Source organism: Mustela putorius, unplaced genomic scaffold (assembly GCF_011764305.1).
Source record: "Mustela putorius furo isolate JIRA1106 unplaced genomic scaffold, ASM1176430v1.1 tig00000127_pilon_pilon_pilon, whole genome shotgun sequence".
NCBI classification, from domain to species: domain Eukaryota; kingdom Metazoa; phylum Chordata; class Mammalia; order Carnivora; family Mustelidae; genus Mustela; species Mustela putorius.
The window spans coordinates 6824558-6837955 of NW_025421288.1; the positions used below are offsets into that span (position 1 = coordinate 6824558).

General features: G+C 51.1%; 1 protein-coding gene across 3 annotated transcripts; it reads left to right on the forward strand.

Moving 5' to 3' along the window:
* Window positions 1-27: 27 nt before the first annotated feature.
* Window positions 28-12927, forward strand: TMEM109 (transmembrane protein 109). 3 transcript variants are annotated; one of them, XM_013044607.2, is made up of 4 exons: window positions 28-119; window positions 9597-9841; window positions 10731-10833; window positions 11273-12927. In XM_013044607.2, exons 2-4 carry the CDS (start codon window positions 9605-9607, stop codon window positions 11662-11664), a joined length of 732 nt encoding a protein of 243 aa, XP_012900061.1. In that variant the 5' UTR covers window positions 28-119; window positions 9597-9604; the 3' UTR covers window positions 11665-12927. The 3 variants fall into 3 exon arrangements, with proteins under 3 accessions (XP_012900061.1, XP_004770442.1, XP_044919072.1); XM_004770385.3 differs by lacking the exon at window positions 28-119 and adding an exon at window positions 4719-4873; XM_045063137.1 differs by lacking the exon at window positions 28-119 and adding an exon at window positions 5027-5156.
* The last annotated feature ends 471 nt before the right edge of the window (window positions 12928-13398 follow it).

Below are 13398 nucleotides of genomic sequence, written 5' to 3' on the forward strand. Positions count from 1 at the left end.
TTCTAAACTACATTTCCCACGATGCAGTGGGAATTTAAAGCCACTACGTTGAACAACACTTTGGGGAGACCTGTGCTGTGCTGGTCCATGGGGACGTTATCTCGCACATACTTTGGAGTGTAAGTGAATTTCCTAACACACTTTTTAAAATGCATCTTCCTGGGATCTGCCTTAGTCTGCATTTTTAGTGCGTGCCCCACGTGATTCTGAGGCAGGTGTATCTCCGGCCACCCTTTGAAACACGCGGCTAGGTGGCCGGAAAAGAAAGCACAGGTGCAGAGGGGTAGAGAAACCAGCCCTGAGGGGAAAACTGTTCTGGCCCTGCCTCTACTACCAATTTGCGCTGGGATCGTGGGCAAGTCATCACCTTCTGTGCCCCTTTCCCGCATGACTGCCAGGTCCCTTCCAGCTCAGATCTGTCGGGTTCTAAGTGGCTGTCTGTAAGAGGTTCTAAGGAATCATGGACGGAACACGTGGTGTGGGCTAGAAGGGATCCAAGTGTAATCAGTGACGTCGTCTTGGCTGAAGAGGGGTGAATGAGCTGGATTTTTGCAGGTAGGCAATACTTAGATAGAAGGGAAGAACAAGGATCCCAAGAAGAGGAAGAGCTTGAGGAAAAGCTTGGAGAGAAGAGAACAAGTTGCAGGTATGAAGGGCAGCATGGCGTAAGAGCCAAGAGCAGTCTGAAGTCTGAAGCCAGATCGCCTGTACTCTAATCCCAGCCCACCCAGCTAGTAAACTGTATGAACTTCCCGGCCTTTATTTCTTCATCTGTAAAATAGGGGGAATAATACCAAAGGTTAAATTAGCTCATAGGGTTGTTGTGAGGAGTTAATATTTAAAAAGTGCTTTGGGGGGCGCTGGGGTGGCTCAGTCAGTTAAGCGTCCTTCTCTTGATCTCAGCTCAAGTCTTTATCTCAGGGTTGTGAGTTCAAGCCCCGCTTCTAGCCTACTTAAAAATAAATAAAATAAATAAAAAGAGCTTTGACATTGCCTGGCACATAGTAAGTACGATATACATATTTGTGTTTATTACTATCCCTGAATCCAAGCAAGACTGTACAAACTATTATGTCTCCCCTGCAGCAGTAAATTAACATCCTCATTGGTCTTGCTTCCAGCCTAGCCTTCCAATCCACTTTTTACAGAACAGCCAGTGATCCTCTTCCCATGAAAAATCTATTCCTGCTACTCCCCAGGCTTTCCAAATTCATCCAACAAATATTAATTGGGTGCCTCCTAAGTGCCAGACTCTGCTCTGATAACTGGAGATACAAATGGTGAACAAGGTTTCTGCTTTCTTGGAGCTTACATTCTTTTTTCTTTGGGGGGGGGGGGATGAAGTAGCAAAGACAGTCAACACATCAGAAAAAAATTCCAGAGAGAGGTAAGTACTAAGAATGAAACAAATCAGAGAAAGATGGACAGGAGGTGGTGTGGATGGGAGAGATGGGCTGCTTTAAACAGGGTATTCAGGGAGGTCATCTCTGAGGAGGTGATATTTTTGCCAAGAACTGAATGAGGGAGAGTGTTTCTGGCAGAGAAAACTTGCCCCCCAGTCCTGCATCATCTAGCTCCTACTGACCACACTTCATCTTGCCTCCAGCCACACTGGCTTTTCAAGTCCTCAAATTAGCCCCTCTGGCTGGTACTGAAAGACCCTAGAGGACCCGCACCCAAGGACACACTCACAGACCACTGGATGCAATAAGCAAGAGGATTTTATTCAGGCATGCTCAGACTCCCAGGGACACTTGACCATGAAATCCACGAGGGATGGGTCAGTGTCTGAGAGCCCCGATCTGTTTCGGGAGTCCCTTAATATAGGATTTTACAGTCCATTACATCAGAGCCCTCACTTTTCTAGCCAGTAATTTCAAAGCATTACAGTAAGGCCTACACATAGGTAGCCAATCCTTTAAAACCCACCATACATTCTGGCCAGTCACCATTCAGGTAGTGTACAGTAGAGGGTACGTGTTGAATTGAACGTTTCTAACCTTTATCTGTATACATGCTGAACCGCACGTCTCCAGCTAGCGTACGTGCTGAACTGTACGTCTCCGGCCTTGGTACGGGAGGCAACCCTTATCAATTTTATTTAGTAGTAGGGGAAATTCTTAACAGGGGAAGGGTATAACTTTATTTGATTACACAGCGAGCGAGGGTTTAAGCAATTTTTCATTTTTTAGCAAAGCATTAGAAGCATTATTATACAGAAGCCAGAAACAGCTGGGTTAAACACAGATTTTTGCTATTCGTTATCCTGTTATGTTGCTTGCTGACTCCCTTATCTATGGTCAGCTGGCCACAGTTTCTTAGTTAGCATAAGCTGGTTATATAAAGAATGTTAAAACTTATAGGCTATACTATAGTTCTGACCTGGGGTCCTTCAGTACCACTACTTGTGCCTGGCACACCTTCCTCCTCTCTCTTCCCCACCTATTCCCTCCAAAGTGAACTTCCATCTCATCTTAAATGGCACTTCCCCTGGGGCCTTTTCCTTGACCCCCGACTGAAGTTGACACCCCCACAGCACCCTGTAATTCTCCTTCAAGGCGTTCTGGACGCTATAATCATTTGATGATTTAATTGCTTACAGGCGTCTGATCTCTGTGCTCTCCATCAGACTGTAAACTCTGTGATACCAGGAACCATTGTTGTTCTGGTCACTGTTTCCCTCAGAGTCTAACGCAGCACCTGACACACAGCGGGAACTTCATAGCTGCTGTTGGTTGAATGACAGGCTGTCCGACACCAAGTGTCTTGAATATTTGGAAGTGATAGGAAATAAAATGGATCCATTTAGTCAGGGCCTTGAACCAGAGGCTAGTTAGACTTGATCTGGCTGGTAGCAGAACAGGAGCTGAACTGTGGAGTGTTAGCTACACTTCCCAAAGATTCCTCCAGAAGACCCTGGATGGCTTGGAGGAGTCCAGAGTGGAGGAAGAGAGCCAGGAATTCATTTGTTGGACAAATCCTTGTTGAGTACCCACTGTGTGCCAGTCAGGCACTATCGTGGGCATTAGGGATACCACTGTGAGTGAAAGCAGAGGTGTCCCGATACTGGGGAGTTTAGGGCTGTGACTGAAGAAGGGAGAAAACAGGGAGTCCTTTCAAGCCTTGTGAATTTCAAAAGCCAGCCCCTCAGGGATAGAAAAGATATAGGGAAATAAATTTTGGAGTAAATATTACAGATAAGAACTTGATCTCAGAGTCCTCCTCACTCTTCCAGGCTCAAACTCCCACAAGGGAGCTAAAGATCCCCTAGGCAGGGAAGGAAGACATAGTAAAAAAGGGATATATGGATAGCCATAGGTAACACCCCAAGGGAGGAGCTCTATGCCTTGCTCCCTCGGCCAAGGCTGCTGCTACTCAGAACTTAGGGAACTTAGGGGACATGTTGGCCAGTAACCCAGAAAAAGCTCCATTTCTCTGGTAGATTTAGTGGCAACCTGTGTGGACAAGTGTCTGAAGAGTAGGCAAGACAGTGCAGTTTAACTGACAGGATTCTTGGCACTTCGGCCCCATTTTTTCCAAACATGGTGTACACTCTGAAAACCAAGGTGGGAAGAACCCCAAACTGTTTGAGAATTGTTTCTACTACTCAGATGAAAAAGAGTTGAAAACAAAGTGATTTGAAATAGTGGGGATGGGGGTGAGGGTGAGGAGTTACATTTCTTGCACAAGAGTCTGTGACGAGTTTGGTAGTCCTACAAATCAAAAACATTTCACAAACAAATGTAAATTTGTAACTGTTAGGAAAGCTGGAAGGTGAGGCCCAGGAAAGAGAACCTTAGCTCAGGCAGGAAGATGGGTAAAGCTGAGAAACATCTGAAGAAACAACTGGAGGAGGTGATGGGCTGGTTGCTGGTGAGTTGTGTAGTCTGAGAAGAAGGCACAGTTAGAAGGCTGATCCAGGAAGGATGGGGAAAAGAGTTCTGTTTTGGGTGCTGAGCTTCGAGAATTGTTTTAGCATCTAAGGGGGAGCTTCCCTAAGACAGCCAATGTGAGAGAGGTATTCAGATAGTGACTTGGAATTTTTTTTTTTTTTTTTTAATATTCACTCTCATTACTGATGGACTCTCCACACCCTACTGTGAAATGAAGTGGTACTTTTAGGACTGTGTAGGAAAGCTGAAAAGCTGAGGTCAAGAGGGATGAAGCAAAGTGCCTAGAATGACAAAGTAGGCAAAGGATCATCTCATCCCAAACTCCTGTTTGTTCGCCCTCACGATCTTGCCTTTTTTTCGTAGAAATGGGGTCTGGCTGTTACTTCTTTTCCTTCTCTAAAATTGAATGAACATTTGGGAGCCATCTGCAGGGTTTGGGTGTGTAACTGCTCTCAGAGGGGCAGATGCAACTTCCCAGCTCCAGTACTTCTTACGGCTCCTCTAACACCTTTTTCCTTTGTGTCTTTTTAGCGGGAAAGTTCCTCAAGAGACCAGGTACCTCTAAATTAGAACTACATCTCCCACAATGCCCCACGAGGCACTGATTAGCCCGAAACTACATTGCCCGGGATGCTGAGGTATCGAAGAGATGGATAGGCTTCGACTCCGAATTTCGAAGATCCACTTTATTTACTTCACACCCCAGTTATAGTCACTTCTTCCCCCGTTCCTGCCAGAAACTTCCGATCTCACTCTTTTTCGGTGGGAATGCTTGGGGGTGGGGTGGGAATCGTGAGCAAGAGGGTAGGGCGCATGCGCCCAAGGCACAGGGTTTGGGCTGGGAGGGGGACCGGTTGGTCCCGGGCTCATCCCGCTTTGCGCGTGCGCAGACGGTAAACCAACGCCCGGGAGTTGAGGCGCGGGTTTGGTGGCGCGTTTTAGCGAAGTCGCACGTGAAGGGCAGTAGTGGCCGGAGCCGGGTGAGTGCCAGTGGAGACCGGGGCTTAGGGGCAGAACGTGGGACGGGCAGGCGGCAACCGCTGCAGGTGGGAACAAGGCGCGGCCTCGAGGCCTGGCGAACACACGTGGGGAGGGGTCCGACGGCGCCCGGCGGGGGAAACAAACTGGGGACCCGGATCCTGGTTGCTATGCAACAGGGAGCGTCGTTACTAGGTAACAGGGAGGGACGCGTATCCGGGGTGAAGAGGGTTCGGCGCTCTCTGCTCAGAGGTCCGGCTGAGGCGGGGCTGCTGCCAGGCTGGGGTAGGAGGCTAGCGCTGAGCCCCTCGATCCCACCCCATGGCCCAGCTTCCCCCGGCCCAACTTCCCACCGCCATGCTTTGAGCCCCTCGGGGTACCCCTAGCCCCTTGGGGGTACCCCGAGCCCATGGGCCGCGCCGCGTCCCTTGCCAGCGACACCACCCAGCAGGGCTTGGCAGGGGACTTGCTGTTCGAAATAGCACATGCTACTGACACCCTGTCTGTGGGAGGCTGGGCCCTGGGGAGGAAGCTGCCCCTTTGCCCGCCGCCCTGCCCCCATGAACAGTTGCTGGGCAGCAGCTGTTAGGGGCTTAGCGGGGGCTGCCCCCACCTGCTGGGATGCTGACTTCATTTTCCTCAGTGGCAGCTTCGCCCCATCAAGGAGCTTCCTTTCAACGCAGCTGTGCTTCTCCGGTGGCCGCTGCCTATTTGGATCAACTTTAAAATAAGCCTTCTCTTCCCACCTCTCCCTTGCCACTCTCGCAGCTTCTTGGCGGGCTTCTAATATTCATTTCACAAGCATCTATTAGTCATTGTTCTGTGCTAGGCACTGAGGATTCCAAAAAAAAGTTGACAAGTCTAACCGGAGGCGCTCAAAGTCTCCTGGGGGGAGGCTGGCCTATAAACTGCTAGATTATGCTACAAAGTAATGAGTGGTGTATTGGCAGTCTGTGTGCTGCAACATTTCTGTTGACCCTTAAGGTCTACAAAGCTTTGCAGAAATCCGCAGTAGTTCTTAACCCTGCTTAACCCCATTTTGCATTGAGGAGATTGAAACTCAGATTAAGTAATAGGCATAAGGCAGTGTCTTCTAGTTTGTGGCAGAACTGAGTCTGGGATGCAAGTCTCAGTTCCTTTGTCTGCTGCCACACTTTGGAGGCTTTGCCTAGAATAGACTTCCTGCGCTGCTGGTCGCTTGCGGCAGCTGTCTAGTTATGCATCAGAAATCTTCCAGGGGCTCTACAAACAAAATCCTTAGCCCTATCTTTGGGAGAGTCTAAGGTGGCCCCTCGGGAGACAGACATCCATGTTTGAATAGGCTCCACGAGCAACCAGAGCCCAGAAGTCCTGCCCCACCTGGGCAGCTCTGGGCAATGATGGGGAAAATCAGGGCCACCAGAGGGCACTGAATTAGCTGCCCCTCCTGCCATGTAGTGATTCATGGTGTGAAAGGAAGCTAACCAGAGGAAAGAGCCTTGGCAGGGGGTGTGTGGGCTGCCCCACCCTGCCCTCTTGGCAAACCACAGCTGAACATATATGCCTCCTCACTACCGTAGTTAAGTGAAGCAGTTTTCTAGCTGAGCCAGGTTCTCCTGGCCCTGCCTGAGCCATCTTATAGATACCTGGACAGAAGGGGCAGGTCTCCCTCAATATTTACCGTCCTCATCATTTTCCGTCCTCATTCCCATTAGGAATCCGGATGTCCTCTCACTCTGAGCTCATTGGTATTTGGTGGAACTTTCAGTGCCTTGAGGGCAGGGACTGTGTCTGTCTGAGGCAGCAGAGGGATGTGGAACAAGCCAAGAGGCAAGATTTAGATCCTGGGTTCTGCAGGCAAGGCCCAGTTCTGTTGTGTGAGCTTGAACAAGTCACTTGACCTCTGTAAGCCATGGTTTTCTGAGTAAAATGTGGAATCACAGAAACTTATCAGGTTGTCATAAGAGTTCAATGACAAGAACAGACAAGCCCCTTTTAAATTATAAAGCACTACACTCATACACAAACATATGCTTAACAAGATACAGACACACTCAACTGGGGCAGATGGCCGCTTGCATATATAAATGTGAATACACACAATCACACATGTACATTTTGTTGTTGTTGAATGCCTACCATTTGAGGGCAGGCATTGCAGGAGATGATGTTTAAGACCTACCTACTTCGCCTTAGAGCTCGAGACGGAGTCAGATCTTGACTGCCGTGGCTTCTCTTTATTGAAAGTATTTGATTGGGCTGCAGTGAGGAGGTGTAATGACAGTCAGTCTGATTCTTGCTGCCTAGAAATGACCTAGAGGAAATGAGAAGGAAGCCTGTTAAATAAAACAACTGGAAGAAATGGACCAGCCAGTGATCTGCACCCTTATCTGCAAAGGGCATGCTCTAGAATCCTGCTAGATTTGGTTTCTGGTGCATTTCAAAAGATCAGCTGGCAAGGCAATGATGGCCTCGTGGGGAGGGTTTATTCCAAGGTCCCCTAGCTCCTGTTGACTGGGGCAGATGGTTGCCTGAAAGTTGAGGCTAGCACAGAGTGCCGGAGGCTGCCTTGGGGGGAGCAGCTCGCATCACCCTGACCTTCTAGAACAGAGGAGACGACATCTGATCCGTCCTGGTGGAGGTCCTTGGATATAGGACCCAACCCAAGATAGCAACCCTGCTCTTTAAGTTCCCAGGGTGGTTATGACCCAGATAGCTCAGGAACTGACCTGTGCTTTCCTCCTGTCTGACCACTGGCAGGCAGGAACCATCTGGTTCTTGATTTATGCCAAAGAGTAGAATAAAAGGCTTCCCAGCCTGAGGTTGCTGCCCATGAATGCGTGTTTTGCAGACTTGCTTGATTCCACAGACCCCAAGAGGAACTTAGGGCAGCTGTTTCTGGGCCAGAAAATGCTCCGATGTGATATTTTTATAACTCTTTCTCGGACTCTCCTTCCCACTAAGTAAGAATGGGCACATCTTCCCTCTCCTCCGTCCCAGTGCCTCTCATTTCTGGCTATTTCTGGTAACTGCAAACATTCTAGATTCCTAGCTGCCCCTGTGTCAGGGGCATGGTTTAGCCTCTGATTGTCGCGTTTGAATCATGGAGACTCCCTGGAGCTACAGGTTCATTGCCCAGCCTGAAAGAACAGGGGATTTGCTGGTGCTGTTTGACATTTCTCAAGCACAGTGGCAAAGGGAAGATAGACTTGGTGAACATTCTTTTTGGCTAATCCATACCTGCTTCAATGAATCGGTACTTGCTGGGGCCTTAACTTGCCTGTAGCATCCCGTTGGGCGAGCACAGAGCACAAAGCGGTTAAGTGAATTGTCACCAATAATTCACGGAGATGACTGGCAGATGCCAAGTTGATTGTAGCTCGTGAATAATCTATTGTGTGACTTTCTAAATCACTTTAGAGACTGACTTTGGAGATGACACAGCTGGGTGGCATGTGCAAGGGCGCTGCTATCAGGTGCACCTGGGTTCGAATCCTGACTTCCCCACTTACTGCTTCTCCCACCTCGGTTTCTTCAGTCAAATGGAGGAAAGTGACAGTGCCTCCCTGTTGCGGCGGTGCTTGTGTGAAATCGGTGGCACGTGGTTCACTTTTTATTAATATCTCTCCCTAGGGGCACCTGGGTGGCTCCGTGGGTTAAAGCCTCTGCCTTCTCAGGTCATGATCCCGGAGTCCTGGGGTCGAGCCCCACATCCGACTCTCTGCTCAGCAGGGAGCCTGCTTCCCTTCCTCTCTCTCTGCCTGCCTCTCTGCCTACTTGTGATCTCTCTCTGTCAAATAAATAAATAAAATCTTAAAAAAAAAAAAAAATCTCTCCCTAAAGGTTGCACTTTAACCCTTTGCCTGCCTTGGAGGCTGGGGAGTTGAGACCATTCCCTGTCGGCGCATCTCAGCTTGGTGCTGTGGAATCCCCTGGGGAGCTTTGGCAGGTCTAAGCCCAAGTCACACCCAGTGACACCAGGACCTCTGGGCTCGGGACAAGAAGCATCGGTAGTTTGGAAGCTCCCAGGTGACTCCGCTGAGCAGTCCCAGTTGAGATCCCCTGTGTTCCCTTCACCCCCAGTGGGTGCGCAGTTTGGAAGCAGAGGCCGGGGTTCAAATCCTCTCATCTCTGCTTAGCCCAGTGACCTTGGGCAGATGCCTAACTCCTAAGTCTCAGTTTCTTCTCATTGTCACCGGGAGGGTGAGGAGGCTAAATACCTACCTCGCACGATGGTCCTGCAGAGCAGATGGCATATATGCTGTGGGTTCTTGCTTGAGCACGTCCCTGAGCGCTTCCCTTTACATCAGTACACAGCAGTAATCATATTTGTGTGCTATTTTTTAAGCTGTTTTTTTTTTTTTAATATATATCAGCTTTATCTTAAGTAGATTATAACCTCTCTGGGACAAAGCTTTATAGTCTTATGCTTTCTTTTATACTCATAGCACCTAAGACCCAGAGATGGGCCTTTGGATTTTTAGAACTGGAATAATCCTAGATCTTCTCACCCACCCGAAGGCACTGAAGAGTACTTGCTGGTTAATTAATGTGCAGGTGGTAAAAGAATGTGAAGGAGGAACCCGTGAATCAGATGGTTGTGTCCAGCTGAAGTTGAAAGGCCTACTTCTGCCTTTCTCGGCTAACAGGGGGGTCGGGGAGGGTGTTGGGGCAGGTCATGGCTGGGATAGCCACTGTCTGTGCCAATTTTGGCTTCCTGCTCACCCTGTGCTTCTTTCCTGGCAGACCCAGCCATGGCAGGCCCAGGCAGCAGTTCACCGTGGGGCAAGCATGTGTTCAAAGTCATCCTGATGGTCCTAGTGGCCCTCGTCCTCCTCCACTCAGCATCATCCCAGTCCCATGCAGACTTTGTGCCCCCAGGCCAGCAGAAGAAGGAGGCCCCAGTCGATCTCTTGAGCCAGATGGGCCGCTCTATGCGGGGAACACTGGATGCCTGGCTTGGGCCAGAGACCATGCACCTGGTTTCCGAGGTAAGGATGGTGGTCCCTGCTGTGAGCACACACATTGAAGAGCAGAAAGGAGGAGACGTTCATGGTCACCCCATCTTGGCTCCACATCCTCTGTGTGTCACAATCCCTGGTGCAGAGAGTCCCTTCATTCCACAAAATGAAGCCAGCCAGTACCTGCTTTTTGCAGTCGCCTTGTTTGATTCCTGCCCTGGAGCCTTTAGTCCTTTCCCTTCTTCCTGCCCTTTCTTGTCAGAAAGCCTGGGAAATGAGCCAGTCTTTATAAATCCATGTTGCTGGATGACGATAGAGTCTGACTTTGGTCTAAATCTGACCTGAAGTCTTAACTTGGCAAAATATCAAGACCTGAATCCGTTCCTTCCCCTGTAGAGGTAGAAGTAGGTCTGACTCTGGGGCTTAAGGCAGGGCTGTCTCTTCTCTCTTAGGGCATCCCAGGTATGGCATCGCATACTTCCCATAGGACGTTCTAAACAGTTGAAATGATCGTTTATAAAACCCAGCATCTGAGAGAGCTGGTACCTGAGCTTTTTTCATTGAAAAGTCCTAGCCCTTCGCATATGTTGCTTCACACAACTTCATGACTCCCCGGGAGGACCCCAGCTTCACAGGGCGACCACTGGAGAGATTTGATGATTTCCCCACGCACATTAACCCACTGCCATCACCAGAGTATTCTGGTAGATCAGTTGAATGAGGGCCCAGATGTCCTGAGGTCCCAAGTTCCAGTTCAGGAAGGACACATGGCCTGCTGTCCAGGCTTGGTGGACAAAGCCCTGGCTGAGAGCGAGGTGGGACATGTTCTTCTAGGCCTTGACACAGTGCGGTCGAGAGGCCTGAAGGAGAAGGAGCGTGACTGATTGCAGACTCCTCTCCTGCCCTGCTCTTTCCACAGACCTTGTCTCAGGTGATGTGGGCCATCTCCTCGGCCATCTCAGTGGCCTTCTTCGCACTGTCCGGGATCACTGCGCAGCTGCTGAATGCCTTGGGACTGGATGGTGAGCGCCAGAGAACTGTTCAGGGCTCCAGGAGCTTAGCCTGTCACTTCCTGCTGGTGGGACTTTATCTTTTCAGGGCCCAGACTTTTCCCTAGCTGCTTGACCTTCCTGCCAGGTTTCCCCAGAGGCAAGCCTAAGAACGGGCTAATGACTGCCAGCACCTACCAGGCATTTGCTTCATGTGAGGCAGAGCGCGGTGCTAAGCCACAGTGTCTCATTTAACTGTTACCCGCAACCCAGAGAATCACTCCCACTTTTGCAGAGGAACTGGTTCAACCAAGAGAAGTAATCTACCCCCAGCCAGCAGGCGCTGAGATTCACGCTCCTATCTTGGTGGCCCTGTGGGAAAGGGGGTTTAGCCCCTCCCCCGTTTTTGGCCCTGGCCCCCTGGGCCCTGACCACCCCAGGTTGGCTGATTCTGTGACTCTCCCTTTTCCAGGAGACCACCTCACGCAGGGCCTGAAGCTCAGCCCCAGCCAGGTCCAGACGTTCCTGCTGTGGGGAGCAGGGGCCCTAGTCGTCTATTGGCTTCTGTCCCTGCTCCTTGGCTTGGTGTTGGCCTTGCTGGGGCGGATCCTGTGGGGCCTGAAGCTTGTCCTCTTCCTTGCCGGCTTTGTGGCCCTGGTGAGGTCTGTGCCCGACCCCTCCACCCGGGCCTTGCTCCTTCTGGCCCTGCTGACCCTCTACGCCTTGCTGAGCCGGCTCACTGGCACCCGGGCCTCTGGGGCCCAGCTGGAGGCCAAGGTTCGGGGGCTGGAGCGGCAGGTGGAAGAGCTGCGCTGGCGGCAGAGGCGGGCGGCCAAGGGGCCCCGGAGTGTGGAGGAGGAGTGAGGAGGCCGCCGGACGAGGACACCTTCGTCATACCAAAGAGCTGCACTGCTTCTGGATCCCCTAGCACTCCTTCCGGCCCCCCGCCCCTTTCTTGCCCTGTCTCTGAACTGTCAGAGCCTTCAACCCTGCCCCAGACCCTTTAGCTGAGAAAGAAGAAGACCATGCCCCATGCTGGTCCGCAGGGGCCCTGTCTTGTGAGGTTGTCTGGGATTGGTTGTCTTAACCCTTTCTCTGCTCCCTGCCTGCCTCAGTGAGGCCAGCTTGGAAGGGCCCCCCCCCTGTGGCTTGTGCATCTGCTCTCAGTGGACATCACTGCCATGGGTCCTCCCGTGACTCAGCCGGCTCCCCTCTGCTGCCGCCTTGCCTTCCCCCTGATGCTCTTGCTCTCCTGTCCTTCTGGATCTCCTCCTCTGCCAAGTCCCCAGCTTCCTTCCTGTTTGTCTTCTTCTAGCCCAGCACTCTGCCCAAACCACTGCCCCTCAAGGCATGTTCCTGTGCTCTTCATTGCCTAGCCCTGGGGAAGAGGCAAGGCATATGGACCTGAGGGGAAGGGCTTGTGGGGGGGGGGGTGGAGTTCCCCACGGGGGCTGGGAATGAGGATATACATTGAGTTTCATTAAGTGCCTTAATCCGAGCCAGCAGGGCCCTCTGCTTGCCCGCTGCTGTACTGTATGTAGGAAAGTGCACTGTGGCTGTTTTGTGTCAAGAAGAGAAGTTGTCCCTCTCGGAACCTTGATTCCCCTTCAGCCACAGCAAAAGGTGACTGCTTCATCGGCTTATGGCTGCAAGTAGGACCCTGCAGTGGCCATCAGATCCCCTGTGGGGATTTCAGAGACACTGAAGGAGGGAGGAGGACGCCTCTGGTCTGCGCCGCTCGAGACAGTTCTCCACCCGTCTCCCTCCACTCACTGCCACTAAGGAACCGCTGGCCCCAGTGGCCCAGGGGGAGTGCAGGGCAGACAAACCAGAGCTGCACACATGGCCCCTTCCCCTCCCAAGCTCCAAGACAGAGCTGGGTGCCTGTCACCCGAGCCCTCTCCACCAGGGGTCTCATTCTTCCTCTGGGGCTCTGGTGGAGGTGGGCATCCTCTGCCAGGCCCAGCACATCATGTGAAGAATGAATTCAGTGCCCGGTTCTTACTGTCAAGGTTTGATGTGGAATCACAGCTGCAGTGATACGTATTTTTATCAGCGCTTGGTTGGTTTTAAATAAAATGCACGCTATTTTATTATCTCGTTCCATATAAAATGTATTTACTCAAAGTCTGGATGGCTTTCATTTCTCCCTACAGCTAAATCCTTTTCTGCAGAGCTGCTCAGTTTTCTCGACTTTTCCCAGCAGGGGCTGCGGGAAGCTGGTGGAAAGGGCGGGAGAAGCGGGGCTGGGCAAGAAGGCGGCTGGTGCCAGGTACCCTTCCCTCCTGGAGTGTGAGGAATGAGGAAGTCCTGCCCCCTTTACAAAACTTCCAGGAACTGACCCGCACTGCTGGAGTAGTGTGTATGTGGGAGAGAGGAAGGAAGGGTACCCCTTCCTGCCGCTGTGTGCAAGAGTAGGAAAGGCTGGCCCCAAGACAGCCAGGAGATTTGCCTGCCTTCCCTCCTTCCCTCACCAGATGGGAGTTTCCTGCACTGTGGTTCTCCAACTGGCCCATAGGTTAAATCGGTTGTTTTCTAGGGTCCCAGGTGTGGTTGTTTTGGTGGGTTGTTTTTTTGTTTTGTTTTTTGGTTTTTTTG